Source organism: Elephas maximus, chromosome 1 (genome assembly GCF_024166365.1).
Source record: "Elephas maximus indicus isolate mEleMax1 chromosome 1, mEleMax1 primary haplotype, whole genome shotgun sequence".
NCBI lineage: Eukaryota > Metazoa > Chordata > Mammalia > Proboscidea > Elephantidae > Elephas > Elephas maximus.
The window spans coordinates 72485539-72513006 of record NC_064819.1 but is presented as its reverse complement, the minus strand read 5'-3'; the positions used below and the strand labels follow the sequence as shown (position 1 = coordinate 72513006).

At 39.8% G+C, this 27468-nt stretch overlaps 1 protein-coding gene across 7 annotated transcripts in view; it reads right to left on the bottom strand.

Annotated features, from left to right (window-relative positions):
• Positions 1–27468, bottom strand: part of CARMIL1 (capping protein regulator and myosin 1 linker 1) — a 398843-nt gene that overhangs the window by 54341 nt on the left and 317034 nt on the right. For all 7 annotated transcript variants that reach the window (XM_049884969.1, XM_049884962.1, XM_049884966.1 and 4 more), the window contains 3 exons: positions 25165–25340; positions 21415–21502; positions 17818–17967 (listed from right to left, as the gene is read on the bottom strand). In XM_049884969.1, coding sequence (XP_049740926.1) covers positions 17818–17967; positions 21415–21502; positions 25165–25340 — 414 coding nt within the window. The remainder of the gene's footprint in view (positions 1–17817; positions 17968–21414; positions 21503–25164; positions 25341–27468) is intronic.

Here is a 27468-nt window from a genome sequence, read left to right as displayed (position 1 = left end):
CTACAGGACATAGTAGAACTGCCCCATAGGGCTTCCAAGGAGTGGCTGGTGGATTCAAACTGCTGACCTTTTGGTTAGCAGCCGATCTCTTAACCAATAGTATGTCTTAAAGAAAAAAAGAAATTGTCACTATTATAACTGCAATGCCTAGAAGAAGGGCATTTAGGCACAAAGATAAAATAGAAAGGACACAATCTGTTATAAAAGGGTAGTCCTTAAAATTAGATAAATTTATTTTCATAAGAAGTTTACTCTGTTGTCCTTCTGCTTGTCATTTCATGCTAGACTGATAAAAACTTCCTCATTGACCCCGGTGGTCCATCTCTTTAAAACCAATGATCTCTTCAAATACATACATCTATCCTTTCCCTGGAGCCCTGGTGGCACAGTGGTTCAGAGCTATGGTGAGCCATGGCTGCTAACCAAAAGGTCAAATTCACTAGCTGCTCCTTGGAAACACTATGGGTCAGTTCTACTCTGTCCTGTCGGATTGCTATGAGTTGGAATTGACTTGACAACTATGAGTTTGTTTGTTTCTTTTTATTCTTTTCCCACAATTGTTCAGTCTAAAAAAAGTTCAAATTTACCAAAAGAAAAAAAAAAAAGGTTCAAGGATAGTATAATAAATACCAGTGTACTCTTCACTTTAGATTAACCAGTTGACAACATTCAGTCACATTGGTTTATTTCCTCCATTCTCCCCCTCCCCCATATGCATGTGTACTCACACACACATGCATACTTCATTTGGCTTAACCATTTAAAAGTTGCTTACATTTGGATACTTCACCCTTAAAAATTTCTGTATAAATACCCTAAGAATTATATTCTTCCACATAAAAATATATGATTATCACATCTAAAAAAATTAATAGGAATTATATAATATCTCATGTACACACTCATAGGATTGCTATGAGATGGAATCAATTTGATGGCAATTTTTTTTTTAACATACATACTATAGTCTATATTCACATATCCCTCAAATGTCTTATAAATATCCCCCTTTTTGACCTAGGATCTAATCAAAAATTCATCCACTATATATGGACATGTCTCTTTAGTTTAGTCCCTTTTATCCAGCACCCAAACCCAAACCCAAACAAACCACTGCCGTTGAGTTGATTCCAATTCATAGTGACTCTATAGGGCCGAGTAGGACTACCCCATATGGTTTCTTAGATTCCTGTAAATCATTACGGAATCAAAGGCCACATCTTTATTCCATACAACAGCTGGTAGCTTCAAGCTACTGACCTTTTGGTTAGCAGCTGAGCAATTTAACCACTGCGCCACCAGGGCTTCTTATCTAGCACAGCATCCCCAAACCCCTAGCTTTCTTTTTCATGATACTGAGTTTCTTGAAGAATTCTAGATTTGTTTATTCATAATTAGATTCAGGTGAAATGTTTTTAGCAAGAATACTACATAAGTGATGTTAGGTTGTTCCAGTATTGGTGATGCTCTGATTGCCTGATTAGAGTGGTGAGCTCCCAAACACTCCATTATAAAGATACCTTTTCCATTCAGAATTAATAATAACTCTGTGAGATGATACTTTTAGTCCATGTGGATGAGTATTTAAACAACCACTGACAATTCCTGCCTGAATTAATAAATATGCCAGGATTACAAATTAGAATTTCTTCTTCTATCATTATTCCTACTTTTATTAGATGCCATTCCTCTGTAAAAAACAATCTTACTGTTTTTAAATTTATTTATTTAAAAAAACTTTTTACTGTATGATTCTTTTTGGTCCTCAGAGTGTCACAGTGGGAGTCCTTTCAATCTGGCTTTTGTGTCCTTTGAAATGATCCCATCAAACCTGGCCTCAACCCTTGCTTTCTGATGCAAGATGTCCTAGGCCCACCTTGTGCTTTTTTGTGCACGGCCTTTTAGAATGGATATGGGTAATCCCTGCTTAATGAACCAGATGGTAAAAATGAAATATTCCCTACTAGATTTTCAGCTGAGTCAATTCTCAAGGGGAACCGAAACTCAGTAATTCCTCATTAATTTATACCCTCAAATATCTAACCAAATAGTGTTATTACATTTGTAGTTTAAAAAGCAATTTTTATGCATTTGCATTTTTTACAAGTCTAAGACCCTCACAAGAGCAGGTGCAATCTCACAAAGAGAGATGCTGTCTAATTACCGCTGTAATGACTACCGGGTAGCATCCATCTTTTAAAAATCCAAGGAGAGTAGATATACGGAAGCAGTAACTCTGAGAGAATGGAAATAAGTCAATGGATAAAAGGGGGAACGATACGTCGAGATTCAGTGATGTGTCATATTTCCCACTGAACACAACATTAAATCAGCTATTCATATTACACTCATTACCTTTTATATCTGAAGCCTCATTTCATATAAAAGTTAAAATGGCATCATGAGGTTAAAAGAAAAACATCCAGGGAACAGCACTGATGACAGGCTTTTGCGAAGATCGCCCTGGAGGGCTATTTTGAAACAAAAATGGTTCATTTACTTCTTTCTGAAGGAGCCCTGATGGTGTAGCAGTTAATGCCCTACGCTGCTAACTGCAAGGTCAGCGGTTCGAACCCCCTAGCCGCTCCACAGGAAAAAGATGTGGCAGTCTGCTCCCATAAAGATTATAGCCTTGGAAATGCTATGGGACAGCTCTACTCTGTCCTATAAGGTGGCTATGAGTCGGAATGCACGCATTGGCAGTGGGTTTTGGTTTTTACTTACTCCCCAGATCTCTGCAATTGTTTCTTGATACAAGAAAAGGAAATCTTTATCTCCTTAACATTTTCATGTTTTCTCCCCAAAACACTAAACAGCTTACTTTTTACTCATTTTTACACATTATCTTGCAGCTGATGACAAAGTGAAATTTCATACTTGAATGTTCTCTTTAAAAAGTGAATATAATTTCGTGTATTTTTTCAAGAGCAATCCCAAGAATGAAACAAGCTGCTACTGATTTAAGCAAATATCTCACCATGTGAGCATGTGTCAGTGCTCTATGTGGAAAGAGATGCATTAGGCTTATCAATACCTGATCAGGTGTTTGCTATAGCAGTACTGTACCAAAAATGCAGAAAAGTTCTTAAGCACTTTATCGCATTATTAAGCTCAATGTTACTCTAATAGTCATAAAAGGTTGAACAGCATTTTAACATCTTCTTTAATTGTGAAAGAACAGCGAGGGGAATATCCCACTTGAGTACTGTCATGGATTGAGTTGTGTCCCCCCAAAATAGGTGTCGACTTGGTTAGGCCATGATTCCCAATTTTGTGTGGTTGCCCTCCATTTTGTGATGGTAATTTTATGTTAAAGAGGATTTGGGTGGGACTGTAACACCCTACAACATCAGGTCACATCCCTGATCCAATGTAAAGGGAGTTCCCTGGAGTGTGGTCTGTACCACCTTTTCTCTCTCAAGATATAAAAAGGAAAGAGAAGCAAGCAGAGAGTGGGGGGGACCTCATACCAAGAAAAAGCAGCACCAAGAGCAGAGTGTGTCCTTTGGACCTGGGCTCCCTGCACCTGAGAAGCTCCTCAACCATGGGAAGACTGATGACAAGGAATCTTCCTCCAGAGCTGACAGAGAGAGAAAGCCATCCCCTGGAGCCAACGCCTGTGAAGCCATCCTCTTGTGGTATTTCTGTTATAGCAGTACTAGATAACTAAGATAAATATTATATTTGAGAGAGACATTTTAGGCCTAGATCTTTGGAAATTCTATGTTATGATGGAAGGCAAGAATGAGGAGGTCAGGAAAAGAGTTAAACGATCTCCTCCAGAATGGGCATTATGGTTCAGTGACATCAAAAGGAAGAATCAAAACAAGCCTAAAATGCCCGGGGTGACACATTTGCTCTCTCCATAGAAGGGTAGATTCATACAAAAGACAAAAATTAATAGCTAACAACAGCAACAAAAAAACAAACCAGATTAAATCCTATAAGAATTTGCTTTACTGCTTTAAAAGACCTGAGTCCAATGAACTCCCAGTGGTGCCAAGTAAAAAGGATGAGGGGTGATTTTTAGGGCCTGGTTACTTAGGCCCAAAAATCTAGGTGGAGGGCTGCAGTAATCAATCATTAATCAGGAGATCTGATTTTAGTTGATTTATACTCACAGTGCAAGTGGGCTCAAACCTCATGGATCCCCAAGTTTTTCTGAGACTGAATCCTAAAATCCCTTTATCCTAACTCTTCAAGCTCAAATTGAAATTCAGGTAAACGCAGTTTACCACCAAAACGGTTCAAAGCCCGGTCAGACTCAGAATCCATGATCTTTATCAAACTTTTCAGTTTTGATTTCTTTTAATTAACAACCCGTTGGTATGGAATCTCAAGTGAGAATCTCAAGAGAGAATGCACTCTCAGGACATCCCTCTCTAGGTGGCAGATCCATTATTTTGATGGTTGATCTGCTCCTAGCTTTATACCATGGTTCTCAGTAGTACACTCTTGTATTTCACCCATGAGAAAATCTGTCAAAAACAATGGAACATTGTTTGTTTGCCACTTTTGATTTTTTCATGGGCTTTGACCTCGTTTTAAAATGAATTAACTATTTGCAGCCAAGCTATAGGAAAAATAGGATAAATTTTCCCCTACCAACGTACTTCTTATATGACATTATGGTGTTATTTTGTAACAAAACAAGAATGGTTTTAGATTTTATGGGCATGGTCTCTACCTGTTGTCCCTACTTAAAATTAACCATAAGAAACTGTGTTTCATTGACATTCTCCGACATTCAAAGTTTCAACATGGAAGTGCTGCATGTAATGGGTCAATTCATTCATTCACCTGGGGAGTAGAGGTCATCCAGTGTCCAACGAGAAGCATTACTGAGGTTTTGCTATGCCAAGTTAAAGAATGCTCAGAAATCCTTTTCAGGACATAGCCATTTTGGCCATGGGCATGGCACTTTGGGATTTCAACTGAGTACTTGCTGAAGAGCGGAGTGGATTTGAAGCTGCTTCCAGAAGAAAATCCTAGCCTGGCTGGCAGGCACCCACCCTACAGCTAGTTCTGGTTGGGTGGTCTTCTATCTAGGCAAGAGAAATCATCACATACCTCAATTTTATAATCAGATGTTAAATCTAAAACTTACAGCGCTAGTTTCCAACGTGAAGGATCCGCCCTTAACTAGCAGAACTGGGGGGAGACATACGCAGTGATAGCAGAGACTAGCCACACTCATAGCATGAGGATTGATCCTCAAGTGTGCTGCATTATAACTTCCTCATTTTTTCCTCTTAACTCCATTCACTCACCTTGCCTTTTTAATTTCTATTTTCACTAATTACACTTAAAACAATTTCTTGAAGAAGGTAGAGCACATAGAAATCCAACAAATAAATACATAGAAGGTCATATAATCTAGACTTAACCACTACGCCACCAGGGCTTCTTGTAATCTTGACTAAAATATATAAAAGAAATGTTTTGCACTTATATTCGGAGCATGAGAAGTAATTTTTCTGGTCTAGATTTCATATGGGCCAGTATGTTTTCAATATCTAAGTGAAAATTATTTTCCTCACCATATACACCAAAGACTAAAGCGAAAAACTGTTTATATTTTGATTTTGATAAGGGGTAGGCTTGTGATAGGGGTTTGGGCTAAACCCTGAGACATGGGAAACCCGACTACTGAATTCCAGCAGTGATGGTGGTTTCCTCTGGAGCATGTTTAGGGAAACTGAGAATTTGGATAGGACAACTTTGCTCTCTAAATTTCTGCATTTCAGCTGAAGAATAAACGTTAACCCTCTCTGTTCTTAATTAGTGTTTCTAAACTATAGCTGGTACGATGAGAGACTAGACTGAATAACTGAGATTATCTAGTCTGATCTACTTTTTACGTAAACAATTAAAAGCATGAGGCAGAATTCTGCCTTGGTTTCCTTTCCCCATCCACCTACATTTTAAAAAACCAAAATCAATGTTCCAAGCTTAAGGAACAATAGCTCAGAGGGGAGACATGGCAAGTTCTAGGGAAAAGGAAGAAGGCCACAGTGACTACAGAAAAGTGAACAAATGAGAGAGTAGAACAAAACGAGTAGAGAGGCAGGGGCCAGATCATGTAGGACCTTGCAGACCATGAGGAAGTGGCTGAAATTATTCTGGGTGCGATGAGAAGCCATCAAAGGGTTCTACCCTTAGACCAGTTACCAGCTGCCATCAAGTCGACTCCAACTCATGCACGTCAGAGTAGAACTATGCTCCATAGGTCTTTCAATGGCTGATTTTTCAGAAGTAGATCGCCAGGACCTTCTTCCAAGGAGTCTCTGGGTGGACTCCAACTGCCAAGCTTTCAGTTAGCAGCTGAGGGTATTAACCATATCCACCACCTGGGGACTCCTACACCTTAGAAAGGAATCTGATTTATACTTCAGAAAGCTCTACTGGCCACTGAGTAGGAGGTGGACTGATTGCAGGAGGCAAGAGAGGAGTCTAGGAAAGAATCAAGGGTGGCCTGCATGAGGGATAGAAACAGCTATGATGGAGAGGGAAGAGGAGAGATGGAGGCTGACTAGTAGACTTAGGGACAAACGGGTACAATCAAAGTTGGTGTCATATATCTGGATGGTGCAGGCTTAGGTAGGGGAGAGGGGAAAACTCAGTGACTGTTTTCGACATCCTGGGTTTGAGATACTTCTAGGCTATCTAATTGGAGATGTCAAGTTGGATATACAAAGCAAACTGAGATACATTTCATGAATGTAGAAAAAGAAAAGTGCTTATAGAATTGAGGAGGCAGTGATTGTTTCAGGGAAGGTAGTCTGGCGAGCTCATTAGTGCTGTGGCTTTACTTGTGCATGGCTGACCACTAATCCAGATCCTGCCTGCTGAGTCCTAGAGGCACACCTACAATTCCCCACTGGACATCTCAACCAGGGCCTTGCAAGCACCTCAAAAACTACGTGTCCAAATGGAGATCTATTTCTACCCCAAATCTGCCCCTTCTCCGTATCCCTCATTTTCAGTGGCTCTTTGTTGCCTTAAGAATGAATGAATGAATGAGCAACTTCTCTGTAAGCTTTACAAGGCTCTTTATGATTTAGCTTATGCCCTCCCCTCCAGCCTCATCAGCTGCTCCTCTCCCCCACCCATTGCTGAAACCAAACCCACTGCCTTTGAGTTGATTGCAACTCATAGCATCCCCATGTATGTCAGAGTGAACTGTGTTCCACCGGGGTTTCAATGGCTGATTTTTCAGAAGTAGTCAACAAACATTTCTTCCAAGGTGCCTCTGGGTGGACTTGAACCTCCAACCTTTTGCTTAGCAGAGAGTGCATTAACCTTTTGCACCATCCAGGAACTCCTCCTCCTCCCCCATCTACACTTTATCTGTGCCATACCAAAATACTACAATAGCTCCCTAAATTGCTATGTTCTTTCCTGACTCCAGGCCTGCTCTCTCTGCTAAATTAACTTGCTTGTTTTCCTCCCAGCTAACTTTTCTTTCAAATGCCATCTCTCATTCTACCAAGAGTTACTGAGAGCCTACTATGTGCCAGGCATGATGCTCAGAACCATCCTCCAGGAAGCCTTCCTTGATAACACCCCTCCCCCAGGCTGGGCTGGGCACCCCTTCTCAGTGCTTCCATAGCAACCTGCACACCTCTACCAGAGCACGTTCCCACTGTGTCTAACACTTTAGGAATGTATAACCACCTTGGTGTCAAAAATGAGCCCAGCCCCATACAGAGCAGCAAGATTAAAAAAAAAAAGAGGAAATTAAGATTAAAAAATTAAGTATGAATAAAACAAAGTTATATTCAAGTTTTATAGGGTTTTTAATTTTATTTCTTAAAATGCCCCTGAAGGAAAGTCAACAACATCATGCAAGAGCATACTGCAGTGAAAGCAATTCTATGCGGGCATAACAAAATAGAGAAAAAAGGGGTGAGTTTATCAGCAGGGGCTCTCCAGAACACCATATCCTCATCTACCCCTGGCCCTTCACTGATTTTAGGGTGGAGTGAGGAATGAAAATGGTCAACACAAGGAGCTGCTGTGTGCCCAGTGTTGTGGGAAAGTTGAAACACAGCAGACAGGGAGTTCCTCTAGGTGAAAGTTTCTCAAACTTTTTTTGCCTGTAGCCTACCATAAAAAACATATTTTATGTCACAATCCAATTTACACATACGTGTATGTTTAACTGGAAAATTGGTGTGACCTGATGCTTTATACTCACATTTTATGTTCTTTTTCAGATCAGTTTTTTTTTAAGGTTGGCCACAATCATTGAGCTCATTGCATGACTAATAGGCTGTGATCAGAAGGTTGAAAGATGTATTCTGTACTAATTCAAGCCCTTCTAGATTACTTCGTGTCAGTGGTAGACTCCTATCTTTCAACATCCAAGCAATTCCATGTGTAGGACTCACAAGGATAGTTGCTGTTCTGTGGTCCATCAGACTAACATTGCTACTTCTGCCCTTCGATGGAGCCAACTTGGTGGGCAACATATTGGTTCATTCACCTTCCATCTGAAGCAAGAAGTCAAGAATACCTAAGCCCTGTGCCTGGTACTCAGAGAACCAATAATAAGCATTTGTTGAATGAATGAATGACCTTCTTGACTTTCTATCTTTTGCTCAGGAGAGTTCTGACAGCTCATCTCTATCTAAGGATTCACCAACATAAAGTGCTCCAGCTTCCTCCTTTAGGCTCTTTTGAGACCAGTGTCCACCTTCTTCCAGCCGTTTCCTATCCCCTACCCTTGGGTAAGGAAGGGAGCAGTGGGGGTTCAGTGGCAGAATTTTCAGTTTCCATGTGGGAGACCCCGGTTCAACTCCAGCCAACACACCTTACGCACTGTCACCACCCGTCTGTCAGTGGAGGCTTCCATGTCATTGTGAGGCTAAACAGGTTTCAGCACAGCTTACTAGGATAGACTAGGAAGAAAGGCCTGGTGTTATACTTCTGAAAAATCAGCCAAAGAAAACCCTATGGGTCACAACGGACTGAACACATTGTGTATGAGGTCGCTATGAGTCAGAGCCAACTTGACAGCAGCTAACAACAACAAAACTCCTGGGTAAACAAGTCCTTTTCAAAGACTTCCCACCTTCTTCTTCCTTAGACAGGCTCTCTCACATACATATATACAAAAAAAGTACCTTCATAATACCTAAACATATCTGTTTTCTCCACTTTGAATATCACTCAATTCAGAAATTAAAGAGAAAAATATTTATGTCCTACAAGGATTTAGTCTGTGATTTCAACCGGAAAGGAGTGATAATCTGAAGGACGCTGAAGTAAATATGTCTTTGTGGCACTGTGAAAATACGAGGTTTCTATTATTTTATTTATGAGTGGTTCTATTGCACTATCCCCAAGAGTCAGTAAATTTATTATTTTTTTTATGAACACCTCACTAGTTTAAACTTTATTAAAAAAATTTTTTTTTCTGTTTAAGAGAAGTATGAATATACTTGTATGTCATCTGTAACATACATACAAGTAATGGAATGGCTTCTGTTTTATAAATCCACAGGTTATTAGAATGATTTGATTAATTTAATTCATGAGGGAAGACCAAACGTACTGTTTACAATTATCATTACATGTCAAAATTAAGCTCTTCAACATAAAATGATACTGGTGAGGAGTGGGCTTCTTAGCTCAAGTAGGCACATGAAACTATGTGGGCAGCTTCCGACTGGAGGTGAGATGAGAAGGCAGAGGTGGACAGGAGCTGATTTAATGGACACGGGAAATACAGGGTGGAAAGAAGGAGTATGCTGTCACCTTGTAGGGAGAGCAACTAGGGTCACCTAACAATGTGTGCATAAGCTTTTGCATGAGACACTGGCTTGAATTCACAATTAAAAAAACAAAAAAAAATTAAGCTCTTAAGAACCATCCTTTCCAATCCATAGGTTAGATGCACAATTTGGATGCTGGTTTTGGGATACCCTGACTAGCTACAATTGGCTAATGTTCTAAGTCATTTTATGGAGGAGATATACCAAGTCCACCCCATCCACTCCCTGGGGAGTTTGGTTCCTAATGTGAGCTTTGGGGCTCTGGAGGTGAAGTCTGCTCTGCCACCTGCAGGGGAAAGGTGAGGGCTTCTTATCCTTCCAGAAATGACCATAAAAAGTCAGAAGGACTTCGCAGAGGGCATCATTTATCTCTTGGGGAGTTCATGGGAGCAGTCAATATTGTGCCTTAGGCCTCCTTTCATCCTTAGGAGAAGCATATGGGACAGATCTCTAGGGATGTCCCTGGAATAGGGCCTCTGCATGTGGTATTCCTGCCAGTTAACAATTCAAAGATCAGGGAACTGCTTGGCCCTGAGGAGACAATGCATTCTCCAAAAGGTGGGGTGTGTTTTTGACATTTCCATAAAGGTCTGTCTCAAAAACTAGGAGAAACTTTGAGGAACATATAATATCCATTTTAGGTGGGCTCAGAGATTGTACTATCATTCTGATATTTAGAATATGGAGACTAAGGGGTTTCCATAAAATAAAAAAAAAATTTTTTTTTTTTTTTAGGCTGCTTCATTATGAAAAAGACATTACGGAATAAATAAAACTACAAGAGGAAACTCACCATTAGGTCTTGAACAACCTGCATACAGTTAATATTAGTGCAACTAATTTCAAATGAGATACTGATTTAATAGTCTCTCTTTTACTTGGTAATACAGTTAATAACTGTCGGTACTTGAAAATGAGGCATCTTCTTTCTTTTTTTTTTTTTTAATAGTATTTTCACCAAGAAAAATGGACTTTTGCTGAATTAAAAAACTTAAAAATTGTATGCTGAAATTCAAGGTTGAATTTATTAAGTCAAAATAATTGTTATTTTATCCTTGGAGACAGGATTCACAAAGATACATTCTGTACTAATTCAAGCCTGGAAACCCTGGCATACTGGTTAAGAGCTATGGTTGCTAACCAAAAGGTCAGCAGTTTGAATCCACCAGGCTCTCCTTGGAAACTCTACGAGGCAGCTCTACTCTGTCCTATACAGTCGCTCTGAGTCAAAATCGACTAGACGGCAATGGGTTTTTGGTTTAATTCAAGCCTTTTACAATTCTTTTCCTAGGAAATAGAAGTAAGCAGAGGACGCGCCACTGCATGAATATCTTTTAAATCTTTTGATTTAAAACTGGTATAGCACTCATTAAAATAATTGAGAAAATTTCATAAAATTAGTGAGCTAGTTATGCCTAAGAAACAGACACTGTCTCTTCACCCACTTGGCATACTACCCTAAGCTCCAAACTTCTGCTATTTTTCAAAAGTAGTAAACCATATACGGGGACAAATTAAATATTTAGGGATAACTAAAAAAAAAAAATTTTTTTTTTTTAATCAGTAGTATGAGAACTGCATCCTTCAATACCCCAAGGGACAATAAGAAACCGAAGTTGAAAGGTATGGTTGGGAAGACTGATTTACTAAGAGCACCTGACTGCAGAAAAAGAACAGATGGTCTATGGACAATAAAGATTCTAAGTAAACACACGTCTCTGCATCACACAGGAAGCATGTGTGTTGAAATGGTAAGAAGGAGATTGGAGAGCTAATTAGTTACTGTCACCAGCAAAATAACACATGGAGAGGCACCGAATGTTCCAGGTGAGCCAAAAGTGGGCAAATTCATTTCCAGCAACTGAATAACAATTGAGCATGTCAGATTTTTGACACGGTTGTTTCCAATAATGTTTAAAATCTATAGGCTATGTTAAGTTTATTGAACATGCATGCCTTTCACATATTAATTTAATCTGGGATTAGTAAGCATACTTTATGTAAATCTAGCAGTCTAATTAAATCTAACAATTCTGACTAGAAGAAATATATACTATATTGTTGTTAGTTGCTGTTGAGTCAATTCTGACTCATGGTGACCCCATGGGTATACAGTAGAATGGCTTCATAGGGTTTTCAAGGCTGTGACCTTTTGAAAGCAGATCACCAGGCCTGTCTTTTAGGGCACCTCTGGGTGTATTCAAACCATTAATTTTTTGGCTAGTAGTTGAGTGCTTAACCATTTGCACCACCCAGGGACTCCCTATAATATATGCCTTATATAAAATTGATATACTAATTACAGTAGGAATCTTGGTGGCTCAGTGGCTTAAGAGCTTGGCTGCTAACCAAAAGGTTGGCAGTTCGAATCCACCAGCCACTCCTTGGAAACCCTGTGGTGCAGTTCTACCCTGTCCTATAGGGTCACTGTGAGTTGGATGAATTCGATGGCAGTGGGTTTGATTCTTTTTTTTAGTTAAGCTCACAGGCTCTGGTACTAAACTGTCTGCCTCTGAATCTTAGCTCTACTGCTTATTAGCTGTGTAAGTTACTTTTCTGTGCCTCAGTTTCCTCATTTGTTGAATGGAAGATACAAATAAGACCTGAATCAGAGCTTGTTATGGGGAGTAAACTGGTTAGTATTCATAAAGAGCTTAGAATAGTGCCTAAAACATCATGAGTACTTTATATGTGTTTGTTAAATAATTTTTATACCATTTGATTTTTTGCCCTGGAGTTGAAGAAATATCAGAATCTATGGGGGTATGAGAGCCTATATAGTTGGAAAAATTCTACAGGTTATTCTTATAGTTCTTGTCCCATTTCCCTTCTATCGCCTAACAGGTAAACTAGATATTAGTTTCTTTCTACCTGGGGTGTGGGGGGTGGGGTGGGGGGGGAATTTATTTATTGGAAACAAAGAGTTTTTTTTTTTTTTTTTAATGATTCTCCTCTCTGCCACTTTACAGAGAACAGCCCTTTTCTTTATAAAATGAAGGGTGATTAGAAGCTCTGTCATTCCTCCAGCAGATAACAAGCCCCATCAAATCACTCAATCACTCTTATTTCAGCTTTCACTTAGTCAAAACTTAATAGTTGTTGACTAAGTGATGAATTTATTTCAAAGAAATCAATCATATGAATTATTGTTTCCATTTCAGGGAAGGTCATGCTTAAATTCCAATTATTACAAATTTCTACTCCTAACTTAGGACCTTAAACCTTCCCTAGCACGATTATAACTATTGGCTATTTAAAGAGACTTAAGCACTGAAGCTGAATTGGGTTTTGGACCATGGAAGAAAACATGAAGACTAGAAATCCAAAGGCAGGGGAAAAAAGATGCCCAGAATCTCTATTAAGTTTGTTGAAGAGATGTTCAACAATGGATTTACAACATGTCACGAAGAACAAACGTACCAGAATCTGTTAACAATCTTGAATCTGTTAATAGAAGATTGGCAATGACTCAGAGTTACTTTGGACTTCCCTAGGGCAAGTTTCGGAAACCGTGGTGACATAGTGGTTAAGTGCTAAGGCTGCTAACCAAAAGGCCGGCAGTTTAAATCTACCAGGTGCTCCCTGGAAACTTTATGGGGCAGTTCTACTCTGTCCTATACGGTCGTCAACAACAGGTACAGGGCAAGTTTCAGGGGTTATTTTGATAAGAACAAATATTACAGGTAATTATGAAGTTAAAACATTTCCCAAAGCAACCATATTCAACAGCACTCTAGCTCTGGGTGTGGCACAATCTCTACCTGCCAAAACTCACTGGTCTCGAGTTGATTCCAATTCACAACCCTATAGGACAAAGTAGAACTGCCCCATAGGGTTCCAAGGCTGTATGTAATCTTTACGGAAGCAGATTACACATTTTGTCCCCCGCCCCTGAGTGGTTGGTGGGTCCAAACCAATCGACCTTTCAGTTAGCAGCTGAGTGCTTAACCATTGCACCGCCGGGGCTGCTCTCTACCTGCCAGGGGCTTATAACTCGATACTGGAAAGGTTTCATGCACACGCTTCTACACATCTGCTTCTAATAATTCAGAACATTAACAGTTCAATATTGTGTCCTAACTTCCTAGGTCACTTTAGATGTAAATGCTGCCAAGGACTATGCACAGGCACAGGACCAGGTAATGTTTGTTCTGTTACACGTAAGGTCGCCATGAGCTGGAGCTGACACAAGGGCAACTAACAACATCCTTTAGGAAGTGAACAGAAATTAAAATTCTCTCCTTTTGAAATATGTATTACAAACTTTTTTTTTTAATGACACCATGTGAGGATCACAATTTGAAATACTTTGTAATAGGTACCAATGAGAAACAATGATTTCCTTTTCTTTTTTTTAATTGTGATTTAGATACAAGTTTATAGAACAAATTAGTTTCTCATTAAACAGTTAATATACAAATTGTTTTGTGACATTGGTTGCCGGCCCCACGATGTATCTACACTCTCCCCTTCTCTACCCTGGGTTCCCTGTTTCCATTTGTCCAGTTTTCCTGACACTTCCTCTCTTCTCGTCCTTGCTTTGGGGCTGGAGTGCCCAATAGTCTCATATACATGGTTGAACTATGAAGCACATCCCTCACATGATATATTATTTTGATTATGGAAAGTGGCAGTACGGGTAACATAAAAGGCCAGTCTTGGGCCCTACTCCTTCCAAACTAGCAGTGAGTTTCCATCACTGGCTTAGGATATTGCTGTTGTTGTTGTTAGTTGCCATTCCGTCAATTCCAACTCACGACAATCCTAAACGTGTTGAGTAGAACTGCGTTCCATAGGGTTTTCAAGGCTGTGAGCTTTTCTAAACAAATTCCCAGGCCTGTCTTCCAAAGTACCTCGGGGAGGGTTTGAAACACCAACCTTTCAGCTAGTACTTGAGTGCTTAACTGTTTGTACCACCCAGGAAGCTAGGACATCCAGTTCCCTTTAGGACAGGGATCCCTACACTTGGGGTAGCTGCCGCCGTGTAACGGTGCTTAGAACCAACGGTTAGCAGAGAGTATAGGGGAAAACATTACAACGCAAAATTCACTGACTGCGCTTTTTACACAAAAATATTCTTTTTCATTAACCTAACAGCGAAGACAGTTTTGACTCTGGTTTTCTACTACTTAACAACTTAATTAGCCTAGTTAGAACAATGACTAAAGACAAAATTTGTTAGAACAAAAGAAAAAAATGCCATTTTCAGAACTTAAAAATTCTGCCCATGTATTTTTTTTAATATTTTTTATTGTGCTTTAAGTGAAAGCTTACAAATCAAGTCAGTCTCTCACATATAAACTTATATACACCTTATTACATATTCCTACTTACTCTCCCCCAATGAGTCAGCCCACTCCTTCCGTTTGTGACCGTTTTGCCAGTTTCTAACCCCCTCTACCCTCTCATCTCCCCTCTAGACAGGAGATGCCAACACAGTCTCAAGTGTCCACCTGATCCAAGTAGCTCACTCCTCATCAGCATCTCTCTCCAACCCACTGTCCAGCGCCTTCCATGTCTGATGAGTTTTCTCCGGGAATGATTCCTGTCCTGGGCCAACAGAAGGTTTGGGGACCATGACCGCCGGGATTCTTCTAGTCTTAGTCAGACCATTAAGCCTGGTCTTTTTAGGAGAATTTGGGGTCTGCATCCCACTGTTCTCCTGCTCCCTCAGGGGTTCTCTGTTGTGCTCCCTGTCAGGGCAGTCATCGGCTGTGGCCGGGCACCATCTAGTTCTTCTGGTCTCTGTTTTTGTAAATAGAGAGTTCTTTCTTTTGTTTCTCTGTCACTCATTCAACCCCTGAGGCCCTGATCCTTACCCTGATTCAAAAGGTGCTTATCAGTAATGGCCCTAACTGCCTACCTCCTTGGCCTCCTGATTCAGAAAAAGACCACCCTTCCAACCTGGGTGGTCCTTAGAGCACAGTTCAGAGAGCTCTGCGTCTACTTCTGCCTCTTTATGCGTCACAGCAACAAAAACTTTTTTACAAAATGGAAGCCACTATGTGCTGGGTGTGTCTGCTTCATGGTTCTCCCTTGAGTTCTGACAGTGGGCCTGCATTTGCATTTTTTTTTCCAAATAAGTCATCTCCCTCACCCTCACCCCACTTCATTTCATTTCTTTCTTTCAAATCAAATCAATCAAACAAAAAACAAACTAACACATCTGAAACCAACCGTCATAGTAGGTAAGCCAGTCTTTCACAGTCAACATGCCCTCGTCCCAAACCACATAACCTATAAATCCAACACTTCACTAGCTCACGTTGCCTTACCCTTTTCCCCCTTACACATGACAGGAAGCATGATTTGTGAATTTAAAGTTTTAATTGAAATCTATTTCCTATTACTTATTTTCTTTTAAGGAGCTCTGGTGGCAGAGTGGTTAAGCGCTGGGCTGTTAACGGAGAGGTCGGCAGTTCAAACCCACTAGCTGCTCTGAGGGAGAAAGACGTGGCAGTCTGCTTCCATAAAGATTATAGCCTTGGAAACCCTGTGGGGCAGCTCTGCTCTGTCCTACAGGGTCACTATGAATTGAAATCGACTTGACAGCTATGGGTTTTGTTTTTTTTTTTTCCCTTAGGCCTACACTAGGGCTTTCAGGAACAATCACCCAGTGGTAACACTGTGTTGAGTTCTATTGCCTCAAAATGGAAACAATAGTTAAAATACTTTTTAAACATACATTTCAGACCTTACTGGTCAAACCACAGTTTTTCAGAACTTGATAATTCCTTCCATATTGGCCAAATATATTTATATAGAAAATTATCACCTTTATCTAGTTATATCAGAATGGTACTTGAAATTTAGGATTATATCTTAGGTATTCTTTACTACTCTCCTTGTATATTACAGGGCTTTATCTGGTGGGTACTCTACTATTTTATTCACAGACTTTAAAAATGATAACAATGGTTTATAAATAAGGCAACTACTCACAGACTCACATTCTCTTTCAGATTAGAAAAATAATATCAGCCATATCATATATGTTGCCCTTCCTTTTGAAAGTTGAAAACAAGTACCATTCAACAATGGCCGCATCTAAAAATTACTAAAATCAGAAGCTGATGTACACACATTTGGGCAAGTAGTCCAAACCTAGTTTTACTCCATTCTCTAAAATAATAAAGAATTATTAAAATAAATGAGTATCTTGGTAAAACATAAACATATTGAATATAGAGGATGGAAGAACCACATATAACTTTTTATAATGGTAAAGGGAGAAGTAGCTGTAATAATTATATGATTTTTAAAATAACGAAATAAGGACTGAAGGAAATTTGCACCCAGAGAAAAAATATCAACAATCTGAATACTCTAATTATATGGCCAGATGGATGCACAAGGTACAGCTCAGAAAATGGGTAAGGAATCAAGGTCTACTGTTCAACGCTATAATGTTTATTCCATCTTTGAAATCACATCAAGTCAACCAAATGAAACAGAATCTGAAATACACAGAAAATTCAAATTTAAAGGTATAGCACCCCCGCCCCCGCCAAAAAAAGTGTAAAGAATGAATAGCAAGCAAGAGCAGACAAAAAAATGATAGAACCAAGGAAGAGGTGGTCATCTTAGGTGTTTTATTTTGAAAAGAGTTCTTCCCTACATTTTTTTTAATAGCCAACTTTTTGTTTAAAGATATTTCCCTGTCACAAATGACCTTTAAAAGTTAGATAATCTGTTTCTTCTAATTAGTTTAGGAATTTTTTCCACTGTGGCTACAAGGACACAGGTTTTGTATTAATTGAAACTTTTCTTTCTTTTTTTTCTGCAGAGGGGAGGACCTATTTAAGAAAAGGAACACAAAATTATAAATACAAAGTTAGATATATGGCTTTGGAAAGGGCCTGTGCAAATGTGGGGTCCCGAAGCTTAGATTTATCAGCAACCTCTGTAAGGCAACATGTTTCTGAAAGAATTGTCTCTAGAGGGAAGTTTTGTTTGGTCTGGCTTGTAAAGGTGAGATATTAACAATAGCAGAGTCAAATGAATGGGCTAATGGGTGGTAACAGAGGCTGTGTCTTACCATACAAGTATCCAGGTCCTCCAAACGGTCTAGCTCTGTTAGCTCCTCCACTGTGATGATGGAGCGTTTAACTGGCTTCTCCTCAGCCAACTCAATCTCTAAGGACTCTTGCTGAGGAAGGGTCTTGCCACGTCTGTTGAAATGGTCAGCCTAGGGATTCAGGTAACAGACAAGGAGAAATTAAAGCACAGAGGCAAGGGAAGAACTGGTTAGCGCAATTCCTGAAAATGTCTTCCACAAGATGGCACAGCGGAGGCCCATGTCAGCAAGCAAAATTTCAAAAACCAAACCCACTGCCGTCCAGTAGATTCTGACTCATAGCAACCCTATAAGATGGAGCAGAACTGCCCCACAGGGTATCCAAGGAGCAGCTGGTGGATTTGAAATGCTGACCTTTTGGTTAGCAGCCAATCTCTTAACCACTGAGAAATTACAAACCACTCTAAGTGAATGAGGAAACTACTCAGTCTATAAGAAAACAAATATTTTCCTTTTATTAATTTTATTTGATATTTCCTCTGGAAAATTCCCTTCTATATCTGTTGCTTAAATGTATCTAATAAGGGAAATAAAATGAGTCCAAATTTAATTATTTTTAAAGGGTTGGAAGAAAGGAAATTGCTAACAAAAATTTAATTATTACTACCTTCATTGTTTTCATGTAATGAATACCATACTGGATATTATTTATTAATTTCAGTGGCATGCTTTAGGTAAGCCTACTAAATATGTAACTTTTCAATGTAAGAGGCATGGAAAGCTGCGCTGAAATTAATAAGCTCTAGTGCTTTTTTTTTTTTTTTAGTGCTGAGCTGGGCTGTCACCAAGAACTCTGATTTAATTCTTTTGAAATCATGAGAACCAGTTAAGAAATCCATGGGATCTTTCGGAACACTTCTAAAATTAAGTTGGAGAAAACATTGAAGTTATCCAAACATCACAGAAAAGAAAGTGTTGTTTTGAAGATATTATTTCTTTCATAGAGCAGTTAAGCTGTCTTCTCACTATCTAAATCAGAAGTATTAATGTCAAAATGAAACTCAAAGTGCATTCGTGAAATTCCTTTTTAATGATAAAAAAAAAAAAAAGCCAGTATTTTCTGAGAGTTACCTAACATCTTCAAAGATAGGCATGTGCAAAAAGTGAGAAATTCAACCCTTCAGTGTGGTTTTCATGTCCAGAGTCATCTTGAGCCCGATACCCAGTACTACATTATCAAGCAAACATTTTGAGGCAGTCCCTGGAGCTGTGGGTTGTCAATAAACTATTTCTAAAAACGATACCCTATTGACTTTATTTGTGCTTATTTAAAAAAGAAAATCTGAATCGGGAGCTCTAAACAATGATGGGTGGCGCAAGGAGCTTGGCTGCTAACTGAAAGGTTGTCAGTTTGAGTCCACCCAGAGGTGCTTGGAAAAAAGGCCTGGTGATCTACTTCTAAAAAAATCAGCCAGTGGAAACCTTCTGGAGGAGAGTTCTACTCTGACACACATGTGGTCACCATGAGTTGGATTCGACCTGATGGCAACTGGTTTAAATAATGATGTGGTTCTTCAATGTGCCAGAAACCAGCCACTAGTGTTTATCAAATTCTGTGGTGCCCTGGTGGCACAGTGGCTAAAGAGCTTGGGTGCTAACCGAAACGTCCGCAGTTCGAATCCACCAGCCTCTCCTTGGAAACCCTATGGGGCGGTTCTACTCTGTGCTATAGGGTCACTATTAGTCAGAACCAACTCGACAGCAATGGGTATGTTGGTGATGAACTAGTTTTTTTTATATTTCCAGTTTGTCACAAACCAATATATTGGTAACATAGAACAAAAAGGAGCCCTGGTGGCACAGTGGCTAAGAGCTTGGCTGCTAACCAAAAGCTCAGCAGTTCAAATCCACCAGCCACTCCATGGAAACCCTATGGGGGAGTTCTACTCTGTCCTATAGGGTTGCTATGAGTCAGAATCAACTTGACAGCAATGAATTTGGTTTTTGTTTGTTTTATACAACAAAAATAGAAAAACAAACAGAAAAATAATGCCTGTTTCAATATTGTGGCCATGCCAAATTGCTCTAAAAGTTTCCCAGTGCTTTCTCTCAGTTTCTGAACTTGCCTTGCCACAAAGTGGTAACTGTCTATTAGTGAGCCCACTGTGGTCCACAGATAATACTTGAGTGGCACTGTTAGAGACGTCTATTTTACCTTTTTTTGATTCTAGATGATAATCTTATACATTTTGCTCCAATAAATGTTTTAGAATACAGGTAGTCCCCAAACTACAACATGTTCAAGTTATAACAATCTGCACTTATGAATATTTTTTTTTTTACATCTTACCATTAGTAATATGTACTACACATAGCCTTGCAGCACATAATTGGCTGGTGTTATTCTCAGATGTTCCCTTGTGAATGTTCAAAGACCAAATTTATAAAGATACTGATAATAAAAGGCAATAATACTGAAACAAACAAAAAGAGGTACTGGATTTCTGTCAGAACTGATTTATGATGGGGTCGTCGGAACAGAACCCGTCGTAAGTCTGGGACTACCTGTACTCATTTTGTCTACCTCTTGCAGAATTAGGTGCTGCTACTCCTTTCCTTTTGGTGTTCTCTAGAGTCATCCAAGTGCCTGGGTGGTGCAAATGGTTAAGCATTCAACTACTAACCAAGAGACTGGTGGTTTGAACCTATCCAGGGCCTTTCAAGAAAGGTCTGCTTCTAGAAGGTCACAACCTTAAACATTCAATGGAGCATAGTTCTAGCCTGTACACACGGGGTCGCCATGAGTCAGAATCAGCTCAAGGGCAATTGGTTTGATTTTTTTTTTTTTTTTTAGTGTCACCCAAAAATTCAATGACATAAAACTGCGTAGCCCCAGCCTACACAATTAATCTGTAACTCTTTCTTCAAAGAACATTGTCATAACTTACTTTGGAGGTTTCTACTGCATAATTTTGCTAATGTTTTTGAGACACAAAAAATAGCCAGTTATAAAACCTTCATCTGTGCCTCAGAGGACTTCCTGAAGTTCAAGAAACATGAAGTTTCTGATATATTTTCATATACATTGATATTGAAAGTAAGGTCCCTTACCTTGTTGTAGAACCAGTCTTTAGATGAAGAAAATTAATTTTTCCCTTGGTTATATCCCTAGAGGGCTGTCGGGCAGTTGGCCACTATCAGTCACCAGAATGTGTCCATTGTACTCTTGTACTTTATTTGGACTCTAAGAGTTTAATTCTGCCCAGTGTTTTCAAATTAGCCCATTTTCAAATAATCATTATCAGGGAGCAACAAAACGAGCACAAATAACCTAAAAATGTTAATTTTATACTTCAGCCTCAACATCATCATCTTCTTCCAAAACTTTTTACCTGCGTTATAAATGGACAACATCTGGATACCATCACTTCTGCTTCCTCCTACCACTCCCTTTGGAGAAATGCTAACATACTCTAGAATGGCTAGTAGCATGCTAGGAGAAAAAGGAGGAAAAGTAGGAGAGAAATGTAGAAAAGAAGCCACAGTCCCACGCTGGAGGCTGACCTGTCCAAGCAGAACAGAGATAAAAGGCCTTATTCAAGATCTTCAGAAACTCACCAGTTTATGGTGGCAATGTGAGAGTGCATCCAGGATTTCATCCACAATTCGGTCAGACAGGAAGGAGGCCACTGTCAACTTCACCTCACTAGGTGAAAAGCAAAAGGACAGAGTAACATTTTAATCTGTGCAAGGGAAAGATAATCACCCACCCTCGACGCTATGTTGACAAGGTCAACTGGGACTGCATTTCTGTCTTTGAAAATGGAATATAGGAATGTGTGAAAGGGCTAAAGAGTTCCAAAGATAAGCCTTAAAACACTGCCATAAACACACAGGTAATAGATGTCCTTTACCAATTTCAACCTGCCTCTGCAAATTTCGAAACTCAAGATTTGATGGTAGAAATGAAAAACATCTGGATAAAGACAAGCTTAATGGGAACCATATGTAGCATGTGGCAAGGAACAATTCATCCATTGACATAAATGAAAACAAACCTGGGCTGGAGTAAATTAAGGAAGTCTAGTCTGATTGTTAAGCCCTGGTTATTACTTTAATGTGCACCCCCACCCTTTGTTTTTTAACTTTTTCACCAATCAAATAATACCATTGGAATCAATGCTTCTGCTGTGCCTTACCATGCTACTTCAAGTAGTTGTAAATTCACTGCATTTCTGCCTTTTATGAACAGAAGTTACTAAAATTTTTAGTTTTGGTGCCTCTTACCTGACCTCAAAAAAGGTGCCCAGTCAACAGAGAGTGGCTTGTAGTTTTTAATTAATAAACAGACTCAGCCACTAAGTCTGTCAGATAGCTGGTATTTTAGTTGGAATTTTAGCAGTTTGAGTTCCCAAAAATAAAACTTCCATGTGTGTTTTCAGTCTGAATAGACCTATCTACTTAAAGATAAATGTGCTAAGGAGATTATCTATCCAGTCTCCAACACAGTTCTGTAAGGTCAGCCTGCTTTTGAAGTTAACGATTTTTAAGATTTTGGCACAGGGACAGGAGTTATCAAAATGAAATTATTTAATTCTAAAGCTAAAGTTGAAAGCATATTTGTGTAACAGGGAAAAGCCTTTCTAACCTAAAGGCAATAATTTGCATTGAGGTTTCTCTGCCCAGGAAGGCTTCTGATAGCAGGGTGGAAGAATGGAAACCACTATAACTCTTTGATGCTTACACAGTAAAAATTTTCCTTGGCTAAGGATAAAAGTAAAAGGACGTTCCTTTAATTCCTATCTCTGAAACAAGGTTTTACTAGCTATTTGATTTATCTATTACCTTATTATTCCCCAGAGGTGCCCACTGATAAGATTTACCCTGGCTCTTATTAAAAATACAGATTGCTGGGTCCCTTTCCAACCCTCTAAAGGAGGGACCTGGGAATCTTATTTTAACAAGTCCTTCCCCTGATTCTTTTCCAGCATCTTTGGGAATTTCACTTCCTCATAAAACATGTGGAGTCAGTAGTTCATCTCTCTCTCTCTCTCTTTTACTTTGAAGTTGGTGAGGGGTGGTTTATCTCTTTCAGAATGTAACACCAAAATAAAAAAGACTCTGTTAAAAATGTAATTACATATGGATGATTCAGGATTATTCTATCACTTTGTTATTGGATTCTACACCTCCTTACTGATTGAATTTCCATGTATCAAAATTTTTAGAGGGAATAGGCTAACTTAACCTGAACGTGCACACATACATACAAATGTGTACACGCACACATGGGTGCATACACACATAGAAACGCGTACACGCACACGTGGGTGTGCACATACATACGAACGCATACACGCACACGCGGGTGCACAGGTACAGACGAACAAGTACACGCACACATGGGTGCGCAGGTACAGACGAACACGTACACGCACACGTGGGTGCGCAGGTACAGACCAATGCGTACACGCACACGTGGGTGCGCAGGTACAGACCAACGCGTACATGCACACTATGGGTGCGCAGGTACAGACGAGTGTGTACGTGCACAAGTGGGTGCATACATACAAATGTGTACATGCACACGCAGGTACACACATATGGACAAATGTGTACGTGCACATGCAGGCGCATATGTACAAATGTGTACATGCACATACGGGTGCACACATACAGATGAATGCGTACGTGCACACGTGGGTGCATCCGTACAGACAAGTGTGTACGTGCACACGTGGGTGCATATGTACGGACAAATGTGTAGGTGCACGTGTGGGTGCATATGTACAAACATGTACATGCATATGTGGGTGCATGCATACATACAGATGTATATGTGCACATGTGGATGCATAGTTTCATTCTATCAGTGATCAATATACTGTATTATAAAGGGATGAGGAAGGAGTCAATCAACATTATATGACTGATTTGGTGATGTGAGTTTTAGGCTGTTGTTCACCTTTCAAAATGTCCTCATTTTCAAAGGAAGTGGTCATATTTGACAGAATTTGGCTCTCTACTAAAGGCATCAAAGTATCATCTTTTGGTGGCTCAGTGCATCGTTATGAAAGGATAGTGGCCAATATGTATTTTTCTCTGGAATATTTAAGAGGCCTCATTGAAAAACTGTGAAACCACAAACTACAGAAACATATAAGCATACCTAGTAAGGGCAAGAGTTCATAAAATCACTAAAATATGAGGTCCCAGAAACCCTCTGAGAGTCTTTTGTCATTTCTCAAGTCCTTCTAACCACCTTGAATGCAGCTGAGTAGGTATGAGGGGTTTTTATAAGAGGCTGATGGCTGCATCTTAGACCTGAGATTGCCCAGTTACTGCAAAGTTCCTAAATCCTCAAAGTTCTATCATCTAGTTTTAACGTAGTCAGCATTCAGTATCCAAATATTCCGGACCTAATTTTGGGCTTATTTTGTTTTTGACTCTCCTTTTTCTTGCTGGCTGTCATTTGGTCTCATAATTATATGTGGATACCACCCCCACCTTCCAACTCTCTGAACAGAAGCTAGTATTTTTGCTACGTCTAAATACTCTTAGCAAGATTTAGAAATGGTTAAAATGGGAAATTGAAAATGTTTCTGAACTTGGTTTTTAATCATCTGGTTCCCCAACTAAGAATCATAATTGAGAATTAATTAGCTGAGCCCCACAGGGTTTCCAAGGAGTGGCTGGTAGACTTGAACTGGCAACCTTTTGGTTAGCAGGTGAGCTCTTAACTACCACACCAGCAGGGCTCCTATAATGTAATGCTGGTGACCACCCCAGAGTCTCTATGTAAAAATTTAGGGAAATTTGTGGGTAATCGTAGCTCCTAAATATTTATTTCTTGGCATGTTTTTCAAACTTTTTCAAACAGGTATCTACGTAAACACTACTAAGACACCATCAGAACATACACAGTATCACAGACCCACTGAAATAACACAGAAGGAAAACACACTAAGGTCAGATTGGGCCTCTTCTCCTATTTACAGGCTGTGCATCTGCTCAGACGAGGATGGTGGCCGAAAGCAAGCTGATCTCCGTCCTCAAGTTAATGGTTTTCAAAAGCAAAAGATAAACTTCAGAAGCAGAAAACAGGGATTACAAACATGCAGCCCCCCTCTTAAAAATAAAACCCTTAAAAGAGAGCCCTCAAGCAATGCAGACACATCCATCCATGGTCATCTCAGCTTTGGCAATGTCTGAAATTTATGCACAGCTCTATTTCTATAGCATCTATGCCTGCTAGGCATGCCTAACCACATTATATATGGATACAGCCCACAACAACACTCTCCATAGCGATCTCGTTTGCATTTACAGAAACTGCAGATGTTAGGTTTATTAACATTATAAACCTACCTAATTTTGTTAAGGATATCAATTCCAGACTGCTCCAACAGGACATTTTTAACAAAGGTACGTGGGATGGAAATCTTTTCAGTGCTGGCATGAATCAGGTCTTGTCGGATGTGGGCTTTTTTCATCACATTTGGACAAAGACTCTCGGCAGCATCAACCATGGACTCAAGCAACACCTGCAATGCAGCACAAGTGGAGGAGAGAGATGTGATGACATGGGACCGGAGACGCTGCCATAAAACCAAGAGGCGGTTATATATAACACCGAACCCTGGAAGACAGGGACACAACAGGGTCCCGGGGCGTGACCAACGAGTCTGAGCTGCCCTGGGTGACTGTGACTGTTGGATGATCACTAATTGCAGGTAATTAAATCAGATACCTGCCAGCTTCATGCTGGCAACTTAAGTGTTATGGTATGCCAGCTGTACTTAAAACAAGGCTTTAATGAACAGATTAAAAAAAAAAAAATCAAGCCTTTATCCATCCTCTTACCATACCAGCTTGTTCTCCCTGGTCCTAGAGAACAAAGTTAAGGTGGCCCTAGAAAATATATCAGATTGGCACACTTTTGAGATTTCTCAAATCATAGAAATCTCCAAGCCAGGGTGAAACATTCAATATCTCTATCAAAATAGCCATGGCAGAAAACCAAAGCAACTACTGCTGGTTTCAGTCATTTTAAGAAAATCCTTAGTGTTAAGTAGAATAGTAATTATAATAAAAATAAACAACATTAATAATAACAGGCAAACACATTACATGGTATCTTATAAATATTAACAGGCAAAAAACACTTAGGCAGCACTTTATAGAGTTTGAAAATGTTTCTGTACATTTGATTCTTTCAAATTCTGTGACAATGGGGTAAAGCAATTATTTGTATAACTGTCTCATAGTTGAAGAATGTCTGAGACCTAAGGGAAGAAGTTAAAGGATTTGCAGGAGGTGATGTGGCTGCTAAGTAACGGAAAGGACATGAACGTTGGTGTCAGACTCAAATTTGAATCCTAGCTGAGGGACATGGGCAAAGTTGCTGATCTCTCCATCTTACTTTCTTCGTCTATAAAATGGAAGGAAAAAAAAAAAAAGTTCTTGCCTCATAGAGCTCCTGAGGATTCAGGGCTGTTACATGGGTAAAGTGTTCAGTATAGTACTGAGCACACATTAAAAGCTCAGTACATCACAGGTGCTATTATTAAGGTGATTTCAAAGGCTCTGGTCTGAGTGCTGAGAACCCAGTTTTTGAAGGCTAGGCCTTGATGCTGTTACTATTTCACTGTGAACAAGGAACAATGTAGCATCATTACTGAAAGACTAGTCTGCTGGTCTGCTGACACATTCACAAGCGAAGCACAATCCCACTGATAAAATCTCTAGTTCTATCGCAGGGCTGCAAATCTGTCTTGGAAGAAGTACAACCAGAATGCCCCTTAGAAGCACGGATGGCGAGACTATGTTTCACATACTTCGGGCATGTTGTCAGGAGGGATCAGTCCCTGAAGAAGGACATCATGCTTCATAGAGGGTCAGCGAAAAAGAGGAAGACCCTCAATGAGATGGACTGACAAAGTGGCTGCAACAATGGGCTCAAGCATAACAACGACTGTGAGGATGGCAAGGGACCGGGCAGTGTTTCATTGTTGTACATAGGGTCACTATGAGCTGGAACTGACTCAATGGCACCTAACAACAACTGTAGCGTTGCAGGCTGTTTACAAGGATCTTGTATGAAACGAGTGATAAGAAACGGGAGGCAGCCACTTGAAAAGTTTTCAAAAGCTACTTATATTTTGACACTGCTCTGTCCCTGTTATAACTCTGGTTGAAGAATCACCGAATTAATTAGTACATCATTGAAAGAAAGCTCCTATACCAACAATCTACAAGAACTAACTCAGTTTAAGACAAATTATTTTCTCCTTTGGCATTTGGAATGGAGTCCCTGAGTGGTGCAAACAGTTAATGTGCTTCCCTCCCTGTTAACTGAAAGGCTGGAGGTTCCAGTCCACCCAGAGGTGCCTCAGAAGAAAGGCCAGGTGATCTAGTTCCAAAAAATCAGCCACTGAAAACCCTGTGGAGTGTAATTCTACTTTGACACAAACGGGGTCACCACGAGTCAGAGGTGACTTGACAGCAATTGGGAGTGGTGGCTGGCATTAGATTTTGTTTGTTCCGGATTAAGCAGTAGTCCAGTACTCGTGATAGGAGCCACCTCAGCCTTCACTACTCTGCTTTGATTCTGTCATGTTCATCACCAAATTACTGACTTTCTGAAAGCTGCTCCTGCATGACAGTGCTAAT